This window comes from Gossypium arboreum, chromosome 7, assembly GCF_025698485.1.
Source record: "Gossypium arboreum isolate Shixiya-1 chromosome 7, ASM2569848v2, whole genome shotgun sequence".
Taxonomy (NCBI): Eukaryota; Viridiplantae; Streptophyta; class Magnoliopsida; order Malvales; family Malvaceae; genus Gossypium; species Gossypium arboreum.
The window spans coordinates 20,339,463-20,363,352 of NC_069076.1; the positions used below are offsets into that span (position 1 = coordinate 20,339,463).

At 35.1% G+C, this 23,890-nt stretch overlaps 1 protein-coding gene and 1 long non-coding RNA gene across 10 annotated transcripts; both read left to right on the top strand.

Moving 5' to 3' along the window:
- Nucleotides 1-7,166: 7,166 nt before the first annotated feature.
- LOC128295118 (uncharacterized) lies at nucleotides 7,167-8,536 on the top strand. The gene is made up of 2 exons (XR_008285431.1): nucleotides 7,167-7,519; nucleotides 8,239-8,536. It is a non-coding gene; the product is annotated as an uncharacterized LOC128295118 (long non-coding RNA).
- Nucleotides 8,537-16,587: 8,051 nt separating this feature from the next.
- LOC108471058 (uncharacterized) lies at nucleotides 16,588-20,240 on the top strand. Of its 9 annotated transcripts, none has more exons than XM_017772630.2 (9): nucleotides 16,588-16,988; nucleotides 17,614-17,642; nucleotides 17,771-18,017; nucleotides 18,400-18,471; nucleotides 18,569-18,639; nucleotides 18,735-18,885; nucleotides 19,148-19,228; nucleotides 19,335-19,430; nucleotides 19,822-20,240. In XM_017772630.2, exons 3-9 carry the CDS (start codon nucleotides 17,772-17,774, stop codon nucleotides 19,927-19,929), a joined length of 825 nt encoding a protein of 274 aa, XP_017628119.1. In that variant the 5' UTR covers nucleotides 16,588-16,988; nucleotides 17,614-17,642; nucleotide 17,771; the 3' UTR covers nucleotides 19,930-20,240. The 9 variants fall into 9 exon arrangements, with proteins under 9 accessions (XP_017628119.1, XP_017628167.1, XP_052886873.1 ...); XM_017772678.2 differs by having other exon boundaries at nucleotides 16,588-16,762; XM_053030913.1 differs by having other exon boundaries at nucleotides 16,588-16,752.
- The last annotated feature ends 3,650 nt before the right edge of the window (nucleotides 20,241-23,890 follow it).

A 23,890-nucleotide genomic window follows, 5' to 3' on the forward strand; every position in this document is an offset into this window, starting at 1 on the left:
GACTTATTATATGCTTTTGCATCACTATTGGCACTGAGTGTGCGATATTATCGAGTTGATCACGGACAGCGGATCGGGTAAGTACCTCGAGCTCATGATGAATAGAAAATACGTCCATGCTTGGGGTTGAATTGGTAAGCCTTAAATCTATGTGATGATTGAAATTGTATGGTTGTGCTGGAAAATGAGTTAATGTGTAAAAAATGCTTCGATTATCTTGTTGTGTAGAATATGAAATGTGGATGTATGAATTGGTACGAGATTGGACCGAAAGGTTCGAGGTATTATGGTATGGATTCGATATGGACGAGTACCTAGTTTCATTTGTTGTACATGTAGTAGTAATTTTATCGATGGATTGACGAATGCTTATGACTTCTGAGTTGTAAACTCACTCGGTGTTTTCTTGTCACCCATTTTAGGTCTTTGGGACTCGTCTTGTTGTGTGCTCGGAACCGTCGTTGAAGTCATCACACCGGCTGAAATCTTGTGGTATTACTTTTTTTTTTGTTGTTGAAGAACATTTGGCATGTATAGGCTATTATATTTTGTCGATTTGTGGGATTGTAAACTTTAAGCCATGTGAAAATGGCCTATGTGGTCGTCGAGTGGGATGCTAGAACCTATAGCCACGAGTCTTAGAAACTCAAATTTTGTTAAGGTGGCCATAATTTGTGTCATGTATGATGGATGATTAAGGCCAAGGAAAAATTCATGAAATTGGCATAGTCTACTGCAGTAACTGTTGCGGACAGCAGCAGTGAGATGAGATTGAAAATCACTAAAAATAGTATAAGTAGAATTAAATAGTGAGTAAATTATGGAACTGATCCTTGATGAATCTATTTTATATGGACGAAACGAAACGACCATATGAGCAGTATACTGGGAGATATTAAAGTTCTCGTGAGACAGGGCCAGAACGATTTCTGGGTCCCCTGTCGTGACTTTGAAAATTTACCATAAATTATCCAGAAAGAATTAGGAGTCATGCCTTATATGTACAGATTCCATTTTGAGTCTAGTTTCATTAGAAACAAACGGCACCAGTATTAAAGCCCTGTACAGAAAGATATTCAAGTTGTAACGCGCGGAGGTCAGAGCAGTCGATCCCTGTAACATGGGTGACTTTAACTAATAAACTGTACCAATTGGCCCAACCAAAATTCTAAAATAAATCCATGGATGGATATATGAGTCTAAATTCAGGAAAATTTACGAAACCAGTTTCCGAGTTTTGGAACTCGAGATATGATTTTTAAGGCGACGGTGACGCAGTTTTCCAGCCTGTCCAGAAATGCCAAATTGGTCGGTACTTTAAGAGGATTTGTCTCGTTAACCCCTCGTGTCCGACACGGCGTCGGTCACGAGTTAGGGTGTTACAATTTTATTGGTATCGAGCTATGGTTTAGTCGGTTCTAGGACTACCATAGCGCGTGTGAGTCTAGCTATACATGCCAAATTGATAGTGCTTAATAATGTGATGACTTCGACGGTTGAAATTTTTGTTTTAATTAGCGATGGAACCCGGGTAGAGACCCTTGGCGGATGACGTTGAAAGTGTAGCGGCTGCTCCTGCGCAAGGACACCGCCTGTTGAGCCTCGGTCATCCGCGAATAATCAAAATGAAGGCGAAACAAGCCTTCTTCACTATGATGAATGAGTGGGTCGCATAATATGCCCGAACCAACCCGGCTGTCCAACCATTCCGAATTTAAACACTCCACCCCAAGAGCCCGCAATGCCTCCGATTCATCGATCACGTGAGGTGAGTAAACCACCGTGGACTTGATTAGGAAGCGTGGGGCCGAGGAGTTCAAGGCCATAGTTCTTGATGATGCCGAAAAGGCCGAGTTTCGCTCGATAACACCATTAGAGTGTTAGATGAACTATCATGCACCCCGACGAATGTCTTAAGTGTGCTATATCCTTGTTGCGAGACTCACTTACTATTGGTGGAGGACTTTAATTTCCATAGTCCCAAATGAACGAGTTACTTGGGATTTCTTCCAATCCAATTTGAAAGAAATACATTAGTCAACAGTTCATCGATCGAAGCGTAAGGAATTCTTGGAACTCAAGCAAGGCGGATGATCAGATGTCGAATCGAACATGAGTTCGTAAGACTTAGTCGGTATGCTCGGGAGTGTGTGGCTGATGAGGTTGCGATGTGCAAAAGATTTGAAGAAGGATTGAATGAAGAGTTAAAGTTACTAGTGGGAATTTTGGAGATAAAGGAGTTCGTGACACTAGTCGAACGAGCACGCAAGGCGGAAGAACTTGGGAAGGAGAAGAAGAAGGCTGAATTTGAAGCAAGAGATTACCGTAAAAGATCGACGAGTAAAGCTCCGTTCTCGGCTACAAAGAGGTTCGTGGAGGACACCAAGAAGTCGAGAACGATGCGGGAATTTCCATTAGAACCCGACCATCGACGGACTCGAGCTACTTGATAGCTAGTGTGGGCAATAATCGTCAAGAGAGACTGAATGCCCCCAATGTGGAAGACGACACCTAGGTGAATGTTGGGGTAAGTCTCATTAATAGGGCTGTTATGGATGCGGTTCAAGGACCACTTCATTAGGGATTGCAGAGCTAGATGAGAAGAATAAGATGCAAGGTGCGAGATCTAGTGGGCGACGACTAGAGGTAGACCCCAGGGTTTCAGGAGGTAGGGCGGTAATCGAGGGGAGCCAACGACACGGCTGTTCGATCCGAGACCCGAGCTCCTGCTAGAGCATATGCCATCCGCGCACGAGAGGAGGCATCCTCCCCGACGTTATCAACGGTACTTTTACTCTCTTTGATACTAGTGTGATTGCATTGATTGACCCGGCTCTACTCATTCATATGTATGTGAAACTTTAGCATCCAAGAAGACTCTACTGTTGAGTCTCTCGAGTTCGTAATTCGAGTGTCAAACCCTTTGGGTCAATACGTACTCGTTGATAAAGTGTGCAAGAGATGCCCCTAATAATTCGAGAATCTGTTTTCCTACCGATCGATGCTTTTACCATTTAATGAATTCGATGTTATTCTTGGTATGGATTGGTGACCGTACATGATGCGATGGTGGATCGCAAAAGGAAAACCATTGATTTGAGGAGTACAAATAATGAGGTAGTCCGAGTCGAGTCTCATTGATTTAAAAGGGCGCCAATGATGATATCTTCTATGACCGCTCGAATGCGTGAAAAGGGGTGTGAAACATACCTTGCGTATGTGTTTGGAAGTAAAGAGACGGAAAGGAAACTCGAATCGGTACCAGTGGTTTGTGAGTATTGGATGTTTTTCCGAGGAGTTACTGGGATTGCCACCGGTTCGAGAAGTGGAATTCGCATCGAAGTTGTACGGGTACTACGCCGATTTCAATAGCCCGTGTCGTATGGCATTAACGGAATTAAAGGAATTGAAGGTTCAATTGCAAGAACCGGCGGATAGAGGTTTCGCTCGATCGAGTTTTTCTCCATGGGGCGCTTTGTATTGTTTGTGAAGAAGAAGGACGGAACCATGAGGTTGTGCATCGACTATCGTCAACTCAATAAAGTGACGATAAAGAATAAATATCCATTGCCACGAATTGACGATTTGTTTGATCAATTAAAGGGAGCCTCGGTGTTTTCAAAGATAGATTTGAGGTCGGGTACTATCGGTTGAGGGTCCGAGAATCGGACATACCAAAACCGCTTTTAGAGCGAGGTATGGTCACTCTGAATTCTTGGTGATGCCGTTTGGGCTCACTAATGCCCTGCGGTGTTTATGGATTTAATGAATAGAATTTTCAGGCCATACTTGGATCGGTTCGTAGTTGTATTTATCGATGACATTCGGTCTATTCGAGAGATGAAACCGAGCATCTTTGAACACCGAGGCTAGTGTTGCAAATCTTACGAGATAAGCGATTATCACGCAAAGTTCATAAATGTGAATTTTGGTTGAAAGAGGTTAGCTTTTGGGGCACGTGGTGTCCGTCGGGTGTCGAGGTGGACCGAACAAAATTCGCCATAGTCGATTGGAAACCACCAAGGAATGTTACCGAAGTTAGGAGCTTTTTGGGGCTTGCCGGTTATTACCGACGATTTGTAAAAGGTTTCTCGACAATAGCCACGCCAATGACAAAGCTACTCCAAAAGGATGTTAAGTTTGAATGGACGGAGAAATGTCAGAAAAGTTTCGATCAACTGAAAGCTTATTTGACTGAAGCCCCAATTCTAGTGCAACCCGAATCGGGCAAAGAGTTTGTCATTTATAGTGACGCATCCCTACTTGGGTTGGGTTGCGTATTGATGCAAGAAGGGCGAGTTGTGGCCTATCGTCGAGGCAACTAAAGCCACATGAGAAAAATTATCCGACCCATGATCTCGAATTGGCTGCCATCGTATTCGCCTTAAAGATATGGCGACATTACTTATTTGGTGAGAAGTGCCATGTGTATTCGGATCACAAAAGTCTCAAATATTTGATGACCCAAAGAGACTTGAACCTGCGACAAAGGCGATGGCTCGAGTTGTTAAAGGATTATGAGCTCGTCATTGATTATCACCGGGAAGGGCTAATGTGGTTGCGGATGCCTTAAGCCGAAATCACTATTTGCTTTATGACGATGAATGTACACTTGTCTATTCTACCCGACAATGTGTTAGTAGCCAATTGAAGGCCAAACCATTGTTGGCTCATCAAATTCGGAAGCTCGAAAGTTGATGAGGAGTTGCTTGCAAAACGGGTGAGTGTGTTCGAACAAGGAATCGAGTTTCAAATTGATGATGACGATTGTTTGAGGTTCGAAGTCGTCTGTGTGTTCCAAAGAATTGAACTTATTTCGATAATTCTAAATGAAGCCCATTGTAGTCGAATGTCAATCCACCGGGTAGTACTAAAATGTACAATGACCAAACGCCAATTTTGGTGGCGGTATGAAACGAGACATTTCAATTTGTTTCAAGGTGTCCGATATGTCAACAAGTGAAAGCGGAACATCAAGTGCCATCGGGATTACTTCACCGATCATGATACCCGAATGGAAATGGGATCGAGTCACAATGGACTTTGTATCCGGACCGCCATTGTCGTGAGTAAGAAGGATGCGATTTGGGTCGTTGTCGATAGACTAACTAAGTCGGCTCACTTTATCCCCGCACGCACGGATTTTCAATGGACAAATTAGCGGAATTGTACGTTTCTCAGTTGTGAGATTACACGGGTGCCTATTTCTATCGTGTCGGATAGAGACCCAAGATTTACGTCGCGATTTTGGAAGAAATTGCAAGATGCTTTGGGTACCAAGTGCATTTTAGCACCGCTTTTCATCCCCAAACCGATGGTCAATCCGAACGGATAATTCAAATACTCGAGGATATGTTGAGATGTTGCATCCTTGAGTTTAGTGGTTCATGGGAACGGTATTTACCTTTGATTGAATTCGCCTACAACAATAGCTTTCAATCAAGCATTAAGATGGCGCCTTACGAGGCTTTATACGATCGTAAATGCCGTACCCATTATTCGGATGAACTTAGTGAAGGTAAATTCTTGAGGTTGATTTGGTTAAGGATGCCGAGCAAAAGTTCGAGTAATTCGTGAAAGTTTGAAAGTCGCCGGATCGCCAAAAGTCGTATGCGGATTTGAAAAGAAAAGATATTGAATATCGGGTTGGAGACAAGGTCTTTCTCAAAGTTTCACCTTGGAAGAAGGTGCTTAGATTTGGTCGTAAGGGCAAATTGAGTCCGAGGTTTATCGGGCCATATGAAGTATCCGAACGAGTTGGGCGATCGCATATCGATTAATTTTGCCCCCGAGCTCGAAAGGATTCACAACGTTTTCATGTCTCGATGCTTGACGATCTGTGGTCGATCCATCACACGTAATTGCTCCATCCGAGATTGAGATTCACCTAATTTGAGCTATGAAGAGGAACCGGTTCGCATTATGATGCGTGAAGTAAAGGAGTTACGCAATAAGAAAATCCCGTTAGTGAAGGTGTTATGGCATAAACACGGAATTGAAGAAGCCACTTGGGAACTTGAGGACTCTATGAAAGAGCGATACCGAGCCTATTTTGGGTAAGATTTTGGGGACGAAAATTTCTTAAGTGGGGAGAGTTGTGACATCCCAAAATTGACCCTAGTCGGGATGTGGTTTCGGGACCATTAAAAGCGAGGCATAAAATAATTTATAATTTATTTTGATGCCTATAATATGTGTTAATTCATGTGTGACATTTTGATGTTTCGATTTAGAGTTATAAATGTGAATTTCACTAGAAAGGGCCTAGTAGTAAACATTGAAAGTATGATGGGAAATGTGGGATGACTAGTTGATAATGCATGCAAAAATAAGGATTTGCATGTCAAATTTCCCCTTAACATGAAGTGGCCGGCCATGACAAGGAATCATGGGCTAAACATGTCATGAAACATGTTTTGTTGGTGCACTAGGAGAAACAATAAACAAATGAGTATGGGTAATAAAGAAAGAAAAAAAAAAATGTGTGTGTGTGAGTGTAACCCCCCCTTGCCGTGCATTGTGGAAGAGAAAAGAAAATTTTGTTCATCCATTTTCTCTCTTTGGCCGAAAATACTAAGGAAAAAGGAGGATTTTTGCTTCATGCTTGGTTTAGAAGAGAACTAGAAGGAGATTTGGCTATACTTGCATCAAGATTAAGGTATGTTTGAGGTTGTGTCATGAGATTCATGCTTGTTTTGGTTGCTAACTTGATGTGCATGTTAGCCATGGTTCAAATCCTTGTTATGCCATGGAAATGGTATTTGGCCAAGGTGGATTTTGTGTTAATGCCATTGCATGTTAAATATGAAGCTTGTTAATGGTGTATGTGATGGGGGATTGATGGCTCTTGGACTTTCTTTTTAGTATTTTTGAGTGAGACATTAAGTTCTTTGCTTAATCATGACCAAAATGATGGTGTTGTGATGTATTCGGTCATGGTATATCCACAAGTATGATTCATGCATGTTGCATGGTAGGTAAGATTTGAGCTTTGAATATGTGTTTGCACATGATGAATTGGTATGACATATATACTATTTCAAGGTATATATTTGCTTGGGATGATGTTTTCGGTTATGTAGTACATGAGAGATGTGTATTGAGCTACAATATGTAATGCGTTAGTTAGTAAAATGCATGCTGTTTTTGTGTGGTATTAAGTGCATAATCGGCCTCAACATGGGCATGCATATTCGGCCACATGAGGGGAAATTGGTGTGCATGCATTCGGTTAGAGGCAAGCATATTGATGCCTATTCTTGGCTTAGAAAATTCGGCTAAGAGGAATACTAACTAAGGTGTTGAGTTCGATTCATGATTTTGTACATATGCGACTTTGATGCCTAATGAGTAGATATTTATATATTGGCTAGGCATCTTGAATTCCTCTTCCGATGCTCAAATGATAAAACCAATTTATTTGTTAAATTTAGCTCAAGAAGCTAGAGGTGGAGAATCAAGCAAAGGCAAAGGAAAGATAATCGAGTAGTCGATTGGAAATCGTTTCATCCAATATAAGGTAAGTCATAAAGCATATATTTGGCATTGATTTAAATGATCATAATATATATATGCAATTGTGTTTAATGAATTGATGTGTAAGTGGAAATGTGTGTGTATGGAATGATGCCATTGTTGAATGTATAAAGGTAGTAAAATGCATAACGATTGGTCTTGGCACTAAGTGTGCGGGTATAAATGGACACGGTGACAAGATTGGCACTAAGTGTCGGATTTAAAATTTGTACAGCACTAAGTGTGCGAATTTGATTATATAGCACTATGTGTGCGAGCTGATTATATAGCACTAAGTGTGCGGACTTATTATATGCTTTTGCATCACTATTGGCACTGAGTGTGCGATATTATCGAGTTGATCACGGACAGCGGATCGGGTAAGTACCTCGAGCTCATGATGAATAGAAAATACGTCCATGCTTGGGGTTGAATTGGTAAGCCTTAAATCTATGTGATGATTGAAATTGTATGGTTGTGCTGGAAAATGAGTTAATGTGTAAAAATGCTTGATTATCTTGTTGTGTAGAATATGAAATGTGGATGTATGAATTGGTACGAGATTGGACCGAAAGGTTCGAGGTATTATGGTATGGATTCGATATGGACGAGTACCTAGTTTCATTTGTTGTACATGTAGTAGTAATTTTATCAGTGGATTGACGAATGCTTATGACTTCTGAGTTGTAAACTCACTCGGTGTTTTCTTGTCACCCATTTTAGGTCACTGGGACTCGTACTGTTGTGTGCTCGGAACCGTCGTTGAAGTCATCACACCGGCTGAAATCTTGTGGTATTACTTTTTTTTTTGTTGTTGAAGAACATTTGGCATGTATAGGCTATTATATTTTGTCGATTTGTGGGATTGTAAACTTTAAGCCATGTGAAAATGGCCTATGTGGTCGTCGAGTGGGATGCTAGAACCTATAGCCACGAGTCTTAGAAACTCAAATTTTGTTAAGGTGGCCATAATTTGTGTCATGTATGATGGATGATTAAGGCCAAGGAAAAATTCATGAAATTGGCATAGTCTACTGCAGTAACTGTTGCGGACAGCAGCAGTGAGATGAGATTGAAAAATCACTAAAAATAGTATAAGTAGAATTAAATAGTGAGTAAATTATGGAACTGATCCTTGATGAATCTATTTTATATGGACGAAACGAAACGACCATATGAGCAGTATACTGGGAGATATTAAAGTTCTCGTGAGACAGGGCCAGAACGATTTCTGGGTCCCCTGTCGTGACTTTGAAAATTTACCATAAATTATCCAGAAAGAATTAGGAGTCATGCCTTATATGTACAGATTCCATTTTGAGTCTAGTTTCATTAGAAACAAACGGCACCAGTATTAAAGCCCTGTACAGAAAGATATTCAAGTTGTAACGCGCGGAGGTCAGAGCAGTCGATCCCTGTAACATGGGTGACTTTAACTAATAAACTGTACCAATTGGCCCAACCAAAATTCTAAAAATAAATCCATGGATGGATATATGAGTCTAAATTCAGGAAAATTTACGAAACCAGTTTCCGAGTTTTGGAACTCGAGATATGATTTTAAGGCGACGGTGACGCAGTTTTCCAGCCTGTCCGAAATGCCAAATTGGTCGGTACTTTAAGAGGATTTGTCTCGTTAACCCCTCGTGTCCGACACCGGCGTCGGTCACGAGTTAGGGGTGTTACATTATTAATGTGGTATTAAAATTTCGTTAGGAAATTTTAATGTTTGGGTAGTCAATTAAATGAAAAGGACTGAATTGTAATAGGTGTAAAAGTTGCTAGAGTGATTAAATAGCTTATTAGTCTAATGAGAAAGGATTTAAAGGTAATTAGACCCAAAAGTTATTTGGGCTGGCGGCAAGGGTATACAATCAGCAGAAAAATTGATAAATTAAGGGTAAAATTGGAATATTGCAAAATTAACTAAATAAAACTAGGACTAAATAGGAAATATCTAGATTTCTCTTCATTTCTCTTCAATTCCAGCAGACTAAAAACGCCATAGGAGGGTTCTCTAAGTGTTATTTCATAATTTTGCACCAAATCCGAAGATTCAAATCTGAAGCTAGATCGAGGAAAGGAAAAGTTCAGATTAATAGATTTTTTCTGTTTACAATCAAGTATCAAGGTAAATTTGTAACTTGAATTATATTCTTAAATTACTTGAGATTGTATGTTTTGATATGAATATTATTTGAATGTTCATTGTATGAAAATTTATGAAACATTGATATATTTGATAAAATGGGAAGAAATCTCGTTTGAATGAAAGGAAAATTCGATGGATTTCGAAAAGGAATTGACGGTAAAAGGATCTAGCCAGACGGGTGATCCTATCCCGATATAGCCCTCCGAAGAATATGTGTAAAATGGATTTAGCCGGACGGGTAATCCGAATTAGGGTCTCAATTTAGCTTTGGACTGGTAATTCAGATCCAAGCTCATTAGAGTAATTGTCGCAGGATTTAGCTTTGACCGGTAATCCCGACAATACTCTATGAGTTTATATTGCGTGATTTAGCTCGACCGGTAATCCCGCCGCAAGGTTGAGGTTCATGAGTGTGCTCTCCGAAATGGAAATGTGCGCACATGAATATGAATTGACGGACCGAATTGTACACTAAAAGTGTACCTCTGAAAATCCATTGAAATTCGATAAATTCAACGGGATAAATATGAAAAATAATAAGGGAATGAAAATCATGGTATTGATGAGTACATCAATCATGGTATATATATATATTATTGATACATGGAAATTATTGTACTAACTTGAATGTTGAGTTTGTGCATGTTAGGGTAATAATGCATTGAATGGATATATGAATGTTTATTATATTGTATTGAAAATATTAGGTAAGTATAATTCTTGTTACATGAGCTTACTAAGCATAAAGTGCTTACCCCGTTTCCTTTTTCCCTATTTTGTAGTGTTAAGAGCTCGGAGGTCGGATTTGGTCGGAGACACATCACACTGTCAACTTCAGGATTTCGGTATATAAAGAAACTTTATTTTGGAAATCAATGGCATGTATAAGCTAACAAAGTAAATGTTAACATGAAATGAATGTAAAGTTAGCCATTAGTATGGTTAACAAACCTGGTTATAGATATGTGATGACGTTATTTTATATAAATGCATGAATCTATCATAAAAATATGTTGAATTGATTTGGTTGATGTGGATTGGTCTCGATTTAATATTACAGGGAAGGTTAGATATTTATAAAAAGGGCTATATTGAATATAAAAAAAAATTTAATTCGTAAACTCCGGTAATGCCTCGTACCCTATTCCAGCAATGAATACGGGTAGGGGTATTACAATAATGTCTCGTAGCTCTCTTGTACACATGATGTGCACTCAGCACCATACATGTGACCTAGCTACATACCATCTGTATCATCCAATCTTTCCGAAGGTTCAACCGGGATTTCTCTCTCTTTCTAATACTTGATTCCATACTTCTAATAGTCAATTATGATTCAAAAATCAGCTACAATACATAAAATATGCTGAAATACAAAAACATAATAAAGATAATGTATTATTTACATACAAACTTACATACTTTCTCATTTCCATGTCGAATTAATATTGAACATTTAAATCATCATAATTATACTTACTTTCAACACCTCGGCAACCATAGTAAATATATCAATTTTACATTGAAACATGCATAAATTAATGATTATTATACGTATGAACTTACCTCGATACTAAAACGGCCATTTTACCAACTTTCTTAATTTTTTATTTTTCTCCCATTCTAGATTCAAATCTCGTTTTCCGAGATCTAAAACATCATATTTTACTTATTTAATTAATGTACTATTTAAAACAGTCCTTAACTCAAACTTTGGCAAAATTACAATTTTGCCCCTAAAATTTTACATATTTACACTTTTGCCCCTAGGCTCGAGAATTAAACTTCATCCCTTATTCTTATGTATTATGACATGCTGATCATTTTTCCCTTCTATGGCAATATCAAATTCTCACTCTAACACATAGTTATGAACAATAACAACTTTTTTCGATTAAGCCGTTTTACTCATTTTTGCTTAAAACCGCTTAGCAAAAGTTGTTTAACATAATTTCAGCCTTCATATTATACCATAAAACATCAAAATAAACACATTTCACCTATGGGTATTTTTCCAAATACGAACCCTAGCTTAAATTATTGCTAGAATAAGCTTAATCAAGTTACCGGGATTCCAAAATCGTAAAGAACTTGAAAAACGGGGCTAGAACGGACTTACTATTGGGCTTGGAAAGCTTGAAAACCCTAGCCATGGCTTCTCCCATGCTAATTTCGGCCTCCATGAAAAAGATGAGTCAATTTTGGCTTTATTTTCCCTTTTTATTTCTTTTAATTACCAAATGACTAAAATGCCCTTAAGGCCTTTCTTTAAAATTGTCCTATTCATGCCCATTTTTGTCCAAACAAAATATAATGGTCTAATTTCCATTTAAGGACCTCCTCTTTAAACCCCCATTTCAATCAAGTACTTATGAATTAGAACACATATTTTGCAACTTTTGCAATTTAGTCCTAAAAGTCCAATTAAGTACTTTATCAGTAAAATTACTTAACGATATTTTTACACAATATTTTAATCAATAAATAAACCTTAAAACTTAATCGGAATAAATTTTTCGACTTCAAATTCGTGGTTCTAAAACCATCGTTCGTTTAGGCCCTAAATTGGTACATTGAAGAACTTCGCAAATAAGCCCTAATAGGCAAATTAAACATGCAATCTATAAAATTTCTTATCAATACTCTAACACATGCATCTAATCACTCGGTAAATCATAAAATTAATCGAAATAAACTTTTTTATCTCAGATTTATGGTTTCGCAACCACTATTCCATTTAGGCCCTATTTCAAGATGTTACAAAAATAATAAGCAATTTATCCACATGACTCCATGGTAATATAATCATAATTGCATTTTTACTATGTTCTAGTTAAGCTGTTTACTTGAGTCATAGTAATTCAGTTACTCATAACTTGAGCTATGGAACTCCAAATCAAGACCCACTAATTTTTTATAAAATTAGACTCACATATCTTCTTATCATAAAATTTTCAGAATTTTTGGATTATCCAATAAGTACAGTTTACTCTTTAAATTCTCCCCTATTCTGCTATTTGATAGTTCCGACCTTTCCTTACTAAATATTTACTATCTCTTAGTACGGGATTCGGATGATGTTCTCATCTATTTATCTTAAAATTATACTCTTTAAAAATTTAGTCATATAAATTCTAACCCATTATAATTTTTGTACAATTTTTAATGATTTTCCAAAGTTAAGATAGGGGAGCTCGAAAGCACTCTGACTCTGTCTCACAAAAGTTCAAGTATCTCATAATATGAAACTATTTTGCATACACTGTTTCTTCTATGTGAAAATATATTCAATAAGCTTTAATATCATATCTTATTCAGCCTCTAATTCAATTTCCACCATTTTTGATGGATTTTTGAAATCACACAACTGTTGATGTCCAAAATTGTTTTAGTGCAATATCATGATAACTATCATATGATGGCATAATAACATAATCACCAAGATTATTCATCATTCAAGCATTCTAGCTCATTAATCAAATATTCATACACATATACGTGAATATACCTTTTCGTCATATATCATCCTGTAACAAAGCATCACTCATGAGTATAACTTACGTACCTGTACATATCTGTAGCATATCGAATAACTTTACCTTTATTACCATGCCCATCTCGGGACTTTCATCGCATCATTCATTATAATACCCGTTGAACACTTGGAATACTATTAGATACACAGAAACTTGCACATAAGTGCCACATAAACATATGGAGCCAAAGCTAACTTATAACATGTAACACATCCATAATGAACTCAGACCTCTCAACGAGCTCGGATGCTCGCATCCATAATGAACTCGGACCACTCAACGATCTTAGGTGCCACATATATCATGAACTTGGGCCACTCAACAAGTTCAGATTCTCACATATATCACGAACTCGGACCGCTCAATGAGCTCGGATTTCTTAATTCCTAGTGACATGTCACTTGTATCCTAAACTATTCCTAATGTTCAAATAGGGTTTTCCAAACTTGCACATAGCATCCTTATCGCACTTGCTTGTCATGTCGTGAACAATGACCATAATACCTTTCACGCTTACAAATTCACCATTCTCATATTCATGAAATAAACATGGCATTGCTAATAATTACATTTAGGCATTTGTCACATAATACAATCATCATATCAACTATATAAATATTCACCACATAATGTTAACACATCAATTTAATTTCAAGCATAAACAATGATATTAGTGCATTATTACTGACATACAAACTTAACTCGAATGCGAGCACGGCTATTTATTCCGATTTAGTCTATAATTTCATTCATTTCCAATCTATGCCCGAATCTCATTTTCCTTGATCTAACATTACAAATATAACTTATTTATCACTCACATTATTCAAATGGGTTCATAAATCATACTTTTTCACATTTACATTTTGACCCCTAAACTTTCACATATTTACACTTTGGTCCCTAAGCTCGTAAAATGAAATGTGCTCGATTTTCTTGTACTTTAAGCCTAGCCAAACCTTTATTGCTCTTATAGCAGCCCACATTTCTCTTTTATTCACATGATTACTACCCATTTTACAACTTTTACATTTTAGTCCTTTTTATGCATTTTCATGTAAAATCACTTAGTAAAAGTTGCTAATATGCTTTAATCTTTCATATTCTTCCATTAATCTTCAAAATACTAACATGTCATGCATGGGTAAATTTTTAAACATGAACCCTACCATAAAATATAGGTAGAAATAGGTAAATTGAGTTACCCGGACTTCAAAAATGTAAAGAATATTAAAAACGAGGCTAGGATGCACTTACTATGGAGCTTGGAAGCGTGAAAACCCTAACCATGGCTTCCTTCTTGCTACATTTGGCCAAACGAGAAGATGGGAAAGGGTTTTTGGCTTTTATTTTGTCTTTTAGTCCATTTAATTACCAATTTACCAAAATGCCCTTTTTACTCATCTTTAAAATTTTACCCTTCCATGTCCATTTTTGTCCAAAAAATAATCCAATGGTCTATTTACCATTTAGGGACCTCCAATTTAAAATTTCATAACAATTAGACACTTCTAACATGTAGAACTCAACTTTTGCACTTTTTTACAATTTAGTCCTTTTGACTAAATTGAGTGCCCAAACATCAAAATATTTAAACGAAATTTTCACGAAATCATTCCGTGAAATTTTAGACCATAAAAATATAATAAAAATAAACTTTATTATGTTGGATTTGTGGTCCCAAAATCACTGTTTCTAACTAGGCCCTAATTCGGGATGTTATAAAATTGGACACCTTAGGCATAGAATTTCTTCATGAAAATTACACACAAACATGCAATCATATCATGGACCATAAAATAATCATAAAATAATTATTTCTATTTCAGATTTGTGGTCGCGAAACCACTGTTCTGACTAAACCTTAATTCGAGATGTTACATTAGCATCAGTAAATTGTGCTTCTTTGATCTGACCAAACAACACTAGTCTGACTTTCAACTCGACCAAAAAACTGCCTTTATCACAAATATTGAGTTGAGCAAACATTTCTCAGAAGTCAACTTCTGCTTTTCTACGTCAACAACAACATTAGCTTTACCAGGGTGGTGATTGATAATGCAATCATAATCTTTCAAAAGTTTAACCTAATGAAATTGTCTCAAATTCAACTCCTTTTGAGTTAGGAGGTATTTAAGACTTATGTGATCTATCAAAATATGGCATTTTTCACCATAAAAATAATGTCTCCGGATCTTTAAAGCAAAAACCATATTAACTAGCTCTAAATCGTGTGTCGAATAGTTGTGTTCATGCGTTTTTAGCTGGAGAAACAAGTACGCAATCACTTTTCCATCTTATATCAAAACGCAGCCTAAGTTTCCCCACAAAGTTTTTATATTAGTAAGGTTTTAACGAGATACATTATCTACCGATGGACATCCAATAGGGAGTATTATGAATATCTTATTAAGTGATGTCCATCAAGATCAAGATAAGTTTTTATGTACTTTAAATTATAATGGTTATTAGAAGTAGATCTCTACTTCATTTATACTTCTTATGCCTATAAATAGAGACTTTGGAGAAGTACTGTAAACATTCTCATTGATCAATAAAATACAATCTCTCTTTTGCTCTCTCATTTTCTTTGTTCTTTACTCTCTATCTATTTATTTTATAACAGTTAGAAAATTACGAAATTTATTTTAAAATATATAAAAATCATTTTAAAATATTAAAAGTTGTAAAAATTATTAAAAATTATTAAAATTTAAAAATTATAATTTTTAAAAAATGTAAAAAAAGTTATAATAAAGAGCACAATATTCTTCAAACAAAGAGATTAAATATTCACCCCTATGCCCATAGGTTGAAAATGATAGATTTGATGCATTATTTGATTAAGTGAGCTTCATTGTCTAATTGAAAATTTTTCAATAAAATGCTTGGAAAATTTTGAAAATATATTAGACCTTGTATTGGAAAGCAAGCATTGAATTTGAATATTAAAACATACTTTTAAGAAAAATTGTGAAAATTATTATAATATTTAAAACTATAATTTTTAAATTTTTTAAATTCTTATGATTTTCACAAATTTTAAATAAAATTTAACCATTTGTAGAAAAATGATTTTCACATTTTTTTACATTTTAAAATTTACAATTTTATAAAAAATATTAAAATTTTATATAAAATGTAAAAGAAATTGAAAATATTTTTACAATTCTCTAATATATTTTCAATTTTTAAAATTATTATAATGTTTACTATATTTAATCAATTTTAACATATTTTACATTTTAAATATTTTTACAACATTTTAATATTTTGATTGGTCAACTATTTTTTTAATGTAGTTGGCAGTTAGGTAACAAAACGGGCAACAATCCAAAATTCAGCACTAAAATGAAACAACAAAAAGTTTAAGTAGTAAGGTAAGAAAACAGGTATAGTTTAGGGACTAAATCAAAAAAATCTTATCTTTCGTCATTTTACATCGAGCAAAGATTCACCAAATCTACGGAATCTCACTTCTTTCACGGTCCCATGGGATAATTCTATTCCTCTTTACTTCCCTCGGCTTGTAATAAAATGGAAGCCATTGTAAGAACCGGTAAAGAAACTTTGAAGGCAAACAAGCAACGGTGCTGCCATTGTTGCAGTTGGAATCTTGTTTTTCCTTTCCTTTTTTTTTTTTTTTTCTGTTCTGAAGCAACCGGATTCAGTCTCTTGCTTCATTTCTAGAAACAACAACCCAACAAGTAAAACAAAACAAAAACGAAAACAATAATAAAAAGATGGTTGCTTTCTTCTTTAACAGAAAACCCAATTCCCTACTTGTAAGCCTTTCCTTCTTTTTCTTTTCCATTGCATTAATAGCATCTATATCATGTTAAGCATGATATTTTTGTTTCTATTTCAAAGCAGCTTTATTCATTTATCAAGTTGGTACCTTTCTGGAACATGGGTCTCTTTCTCTTTCTATGTCATTTTCTTTGGCTTTAGATTTCTGGGTTTTTCTTCTTTTCCAATTTCCTCTCTAGATTTTCCATTTTCATCTCATTCCTTGCTTTACCATCTTCGTTTCCTTCGCTTTAGCTTTGATGGTTTCCATCTTCTGTAGCATATCTTTGATATCTTTTGTTTTTCCTTTTATTTTTGTTTTTCTCCTCTGTCTAATATACCTAAAAGTTATTCTGTTTGATTTTTATCACTTTTTTTTATGCTCAATTTGTTTTTAAGTAAATCAAGACAGAACTTTATGCTATATGTTATTTATGCTTCCAGATTAAGAACAATTTGTTGATAAGTTATGATGGTTGAGACTTTCATTTGACATCCTTTTAAAGCGGAAGCTTTTTAGTTTTCAGTTATTGTTTTATACCCTTTGTTAATCGTATAAACTCTTTCTTTTCATTTATTTTTTGTTAATGAAATTAAAAAGGGTTCTTATTTCCATTGCAGTTTCAGCTTTTACCATAACTCTGGTAGAGGTACTCTCACTATATCTTTTCTGGTTGTGGTTGTATTGGATTCTCTAACAATACATGTGATTTTAGTATCAATTGAAGCTTCTGCATGTTTATTCTATAATTGCCCTTTTAACTTGTACGAATTGAAGGATGGGAGATCATTTGGTGTTGCTGGTGGACCGGCTGCTAACTGAATCCACCCTTGAAGCTGCTAAAAACCAATCACAACAAGGCATTACCCCAGAAAGCAAAGTTGATATAATCAAATTTTCGTCTCATAGGATGGAAGGGAATGTTGGTTCATCTCCAAGTAAATTGGTGGAGTGTAGGATTTGTCACGACGAGGAGGAAGATTTGAACATGGAGATACCATGTTCTTGCAGGGGCAGCTTGAAGGTCAGTTATACATCAACTGGTTCTTTTTACTTGGAACTTTAATATCATTACTGAATAGTATATTACTTTTCTCGAAAGCAGTATTTATCACCTTAAAATTTTGCTGTGTGACTTGTTTTGGGACATTGTAGGAGCAATGTCTTGTGTCTTAAGATCCAATGTTACCTTGCATGTAAGATAAAGAAGAGGTACTTATGCCTTTAAATCAGATATGGGAGTCATTAGAATATGTGGTTCAGAAGCTCTTTTACAATTTGAGAGGGTGCATAGTTCCCTTTTGACTTGTGTCTCAAGGAAACTAGGAAAAATTTACAGTGGACAGCATTTTACATGTACGATATAACCCATACATCAATTGATAACTTCATCCTGACTGTTGCAGTATGCTCACCGCAAATGTGTTCAAAGGTGGTGCGACGAAAAGGGTGACACAATCTGTGAGATTTGCCGACAGGTCCAACCATTTCTTTTTTGTCAATTTATCATCTGCACCCTTCTTTTTCCATGAAACCAATTAATTCTCTTTTGCTGGAATATTTGCACAATTGCAGCAATATAAGCCTGGTTATGTAGCACCATCACCTACTTTATTTCGTTACGGAGGCTTTCCTATGAACTTCAGGTATATCTTGAGCTCCCTAGCTATATTCTATGCTTCTTTGTATAATTAAGGTGTTTTTACATCACTCATAATGAAAAGTTGTGATATCATCTCAGAGGAAACTGGGGAATTTCCGGGAGAGACTCGCCAGCTCCTCAGTTTATAGCAATGGTTACTCCTGATCATGATTTTCTGGAGTCAGATTTTGATGATTACTTGGCTCCCAATTCTCGAAGTGTGGTTTGTTGCCGTGTGGTTGCTATAATTGTATGTCTCTCTTCCTCCCTATATAGTTTGAATTGAAGATTCGTTTGTCTTTTACATGTTTGGTTTGTTTGATGAAATCTTCAAACTAGTCTGAGAAAGACAAAGTTAGAGGGAGGGATTTTGCATTTAATGTCAATGGTATTCATTGAAACTTGTCATGCAAGATTCAATATCTAATTTCTTTGTTATTATTATTAGAATGAGTTAATCTGAATTCCACCATTTTAACAACCAAGTTATTGATTCACATTCTTATATGCAGTTCACAGTTCTAGTGGTTCTGCGGCATGCTCTACCGATCATCATCAGTGGAGCTGAAGACTATTCTTTGACATTGTCTACTGTAAGAACACATTAAACTAGTTATTTCATTCGTAGAATGAGCAAAATGGGTCCATTTCTTTAGGCACACTGATGCAAATGAGTAACTTTTCGGCTTTATGTTGCAGTTAGTATTGTTATGCACCATTGCGATTTTGTTGCCTATATATATCATGGTTAAGGCATTCTCTGCTGCTATCCAACGTCGTCGTCGACAGCATCAGGTTTGGAATACATTCACTTCATCGATGTTTTTGGTAAATCAGTATATAAGCTGGTGAAAATTACTTTTTATCACTTCACCTTGTGACATTTTCAGCCAACAAAGCCATATTTATTTTGTTGTAGGCTTCTTTTTTTTGTCTTCAAACAAACATAATACATATTCCTTGAATGCACTAATTGGAGACTGTCTTTGGTCTGCGTTTTTTCGATCTTCTTGAATTCGATCGAGTTGTAAAATAATATCCGGTTAAACATGCAATAGTCACATAACATAACCTGAAAACTTAACTGTACTGAATTGCTAGATAGATGCATTTTCATCTGCTTCTGCTTGCTTTTCTATCTGCCAAATCAGCATTTGATCATGCATTGAGTTTCACTGTTTTCTAGGAGCCTCGTTTTTCCCTGGCTGCTTCAGATGAAGAAAGTGATTTACCGCAACTGGAGCAGCAGCAGCAGCAGCAACAGACACGGTTGCGATCTGTTCGTGTACATTAATCTAGTCGATATTGAATCATATGAATGGAAGAAGTGAACATTCAGTAGTCAAATTGTGTTTCCGGCAAGCAGGAAGCATATCCGATGATGGTTTGACTTCAACAGTTTCTATCATTATCAAAATCATGAATCTGAGATCAACAAAAGGACGTTCATGTTTCATCAGAACACGAAGTTTACTGCTAATAATGTGTACAGTCATGAAAATAGCAGCAATTGTATATATAACACTATGCTTGTAAATATGGATGATCCATTTATCATTTATGAAAGAATATTTATCCCTTAAGGGCTTGTGCAATGCTAAATAATCAGCTTTTACCTTTAAACTGATTTTTCCAAGCCAAAAAAAAAAAAAAATTAGAAATTTAGTTTTTCAACAAAGTTACATTAATCTAATACTGCATTATGTTATCCATTAACTTATACTCTTAATTTTAGTAATAATATTTTACATTTGAGTTAATTATTTCTATCAAGTATGGAAATTTTATTAATTTGTAAAGATTACCTTTATAAGTGATTTTAATATCCATAATATTGTTTTTATATTGAAATTAAATTTTTATAGATAATTTATATATTTTTATAATATATTTAAAAATATTTAAATTTTGTATTTTCTATATCAATATTAGTGAATTTAGATATCATTTAAATTAATTTATATTTGTTTTTCTTCTAAAGGTCACCTTTAAAATAAATATTTTGGAGTAGTAATGGAAGAATTACACTTTGATCATTCAAAACTGATAAAATTTTAATTTAATCTTTTAAAATTATAAAATATAAATTACTAAAATAGTCATAAAATATATAATTTAATTCCACCCAAATTTTTTAGGTTTATCCTGTAAATAATATCTTTTGGTACAATATTCTTATGGGTCACCCGTTTCATGATTAGACAATTTGGGTTAACATTTTTAATATAATTAATTATTATAAGCATTAAAATAAGAAAAAAATCAACTGTAATTAGCCGAATAAACAATCTAAACATATATAAATAATGTAAGAGTGGAACGCCATTGAAATGGAAGTTGATTATTAAATAAAAAGGAACTAGTATTGTTTTCTAAGGACGAGAACTTGTGGCTGATAGCTTGAAGTTGAAATCTCAAAAAAATAATCATCAATTTGTTATTGCCGATGTACCAAAAACCAAATTGTTATAGGGAGATTGTACCAAAGCAAACGCCGATTCAGGTTGTTAGTCTCCTCCATGTGATTTTTCTTAGTCCAAATCTAATCCCATTTGTTTTATTCAACCAAGTTTTCAATTGTCATCAACTCTCTCTCTATAAACTATACCCTCGTCCTTTTCATCGCATATAATAAACCCTAATATGCATCCGGTATAGTAAATGAAGACCGTAGTGAAAAGCAAAATGGCTTCTTCTTTACCATTTTACACCACAATTAGACCCACTTTCAAGCATTATAATAGGCCTCAAGCATCGCAAATCTACAGTAAAACAAGTTTTTAGCGGCGTTTGTACAAAAAACGCCGCTATAGATCGACCACTAGCGGCGTTTTTAGAAAAGCGCCGCTATAGATCAAGCATTAGCGACGCTTTTTGAAAAACACCGTTATAGATCGAACATTAGAAAACGCCGCAAAATAATTCATCAACACGCTGTCGTTTTTTGTTGAGCCTTAGTGTCATCAGCGGCGCTTTTTGAAAAACGCCGCTATAGATGAGCATTAGCGGCGTTGCAAATTATTTCATCAACACGTCGTCTTTTTGTTAGCCTTAGTGGCATTAGCAACGCTTTTTGGAAAACGCCGCTATAGATCGAGCTTTAGCGGCGCTTTTTGAAAAACGCTGCTATAGATCGAGCATTACCGGCATTTTTTAAAAAACACCTCAAATTAATTCATCAACACGCGGTCGTTTTTTGTTGAGCTTTAGTGGCATTAGCGGTACTTTTTCGAAAACGCCGCTATAGATCGAGCTTTAGCGGCGCTTTTAAAAAACGCCGCAAATTAATTCATCAACACGCCCTTTTTTTTTTTTTGCCTTAGTGGTATTAGCGGCGCTTTTTGAAAAAAGCCGCTATAGATCTAGCTATAGCAGCGCTTTTTCAAAAACGCCGCAAAAAATATTTTATCTGTCTATTTGTTATTGAACTGGTTTATTTATATTAATTAAAATATAATTTATTTTAATTGATTATTTAAATTCTTCAAAAAAATAATGACACATAGAAAAATTTGAAAATAAAACATATAAAAATATATGTTAAAAATGAAAAAATTAAAATACTATTATTTAAAATAATTTTAAAGCTTTTTGGGTATATGACTGATTGTTTGTCAATTTATATATTAAATAAATTCTTATATAATCGTAAAAGAGATAATATTAATTTTAAAATATTAAATTAATTATCATTATAGTCTAAGGTTTATGGTTTAGGGTATATGGTTTAAAGTTTATGGTTTATGAGTTAATATTTTAGGGTTTATGAATTATGAGTTTAGGGATTATGGGTTGGGGTTTAAGGTTTAGGGATTTATGGTTTATGAGTTAATATTTTAAGGTTTATGGATTATGGATTATGGATTGTGGGTTTATGGATTATGGTTTATGGTTTAAGGGTTGGGTTTAGGAGTTTAGGGTTTAGGGTTTAAGATTTAAGGGTTAATATTTAAGGGTTAAGGGTGGGTTAAGTGGACATGGTTTTAGGGTTAGGGGTTTAAGGATTAAGAGGGCATGGGTTAGGGTTAGGGTTTAGGGTAATTAGTGTGAAAATATATGTTAAAATTTTGAAATACTATTATTTAAAATGATTTTAAAGTTTTTTGGGTATATCACTAATTTTTTAATTTATATATTAAATAATTTCAAATTTTAAAGATTTCAAATTTTCAATAATTTTCAAGATTTCAAATTTTATCTAATTCTTTTAAATATTAGTTAAATTTTAAAAATTATTTATTAATGAAAAAATAAAATACTATTATTTAAAAAAATTAAATTTTTTGAATATATAACTGATTTTTTAATTTATATTGTTTTTAATTTATATATTAAATAATTTTAATTTTTAAAGGCATTAGCGGCGTTTTTTAAAGGAATTTGTAAGCATGAATGGTATTATGGTCATTGTTCACGACATGACAAGCAAGTGCGATAAGGATGCTATGTGCAAGTTTGGAAAACCCCATTTGAACCTTAAGAATAGTTTAAGATACAAGTGACATGTCATTAGGAATTAAGAAATCCGAGCTCGTTGAGCGGTCCGAGTTCGTGATATATGTGAGAATTTGAACTTGTTGAGTGGTCTGAGTTGTCCAAGTTCATTATGGATGCGATACGTGTAACATTCGAGCTCATTGAGAGGTCCGAGTTCATTATAGATGTGTTGCATGTTATAAGTTTGCTTTGACTATGTATGTTTATGTGGCACATATGTGCAAGTTTCCGTGTATCTAATAGTATTCCAAGTGTTCAACGGGTATTATAATGAATGACGCGATGAAAGTCCCAAGATGGGCATGGTAATGAAGGTAAAGTTATTCGATATGCTACAGATACGTACAGGTACGTAAGTCACACTCATGAGTCATGCTTTGTTACAGGATGATATATGACGAAAAGGTATATTCACGTATATGTGTATGAATATTTGATTAATGAGCTAGAATACTTGAATGATGAATAATCTTGGTGATTATGTTATTATGCCATGAATAATCTTGGTGATTATGTTATTATGCCATCATATGATAGTTATCATGATATTATATTAAAACAATTTTGGACATTAGCAGTTGTGTGATTTCAAAAATCCATAAAAAATTGTCGAAATTGAATTAGAGACTGAATAAGATACGATATTAAAGCTTATTGAATATAGTTTCACATAAAAGAAACAGTGTATGCAAAAGAGTTTCATATTATGAGATACTTGAACTTTTGTGAGATAGAGTTAGAGTGCTTTCGGGCTCCCC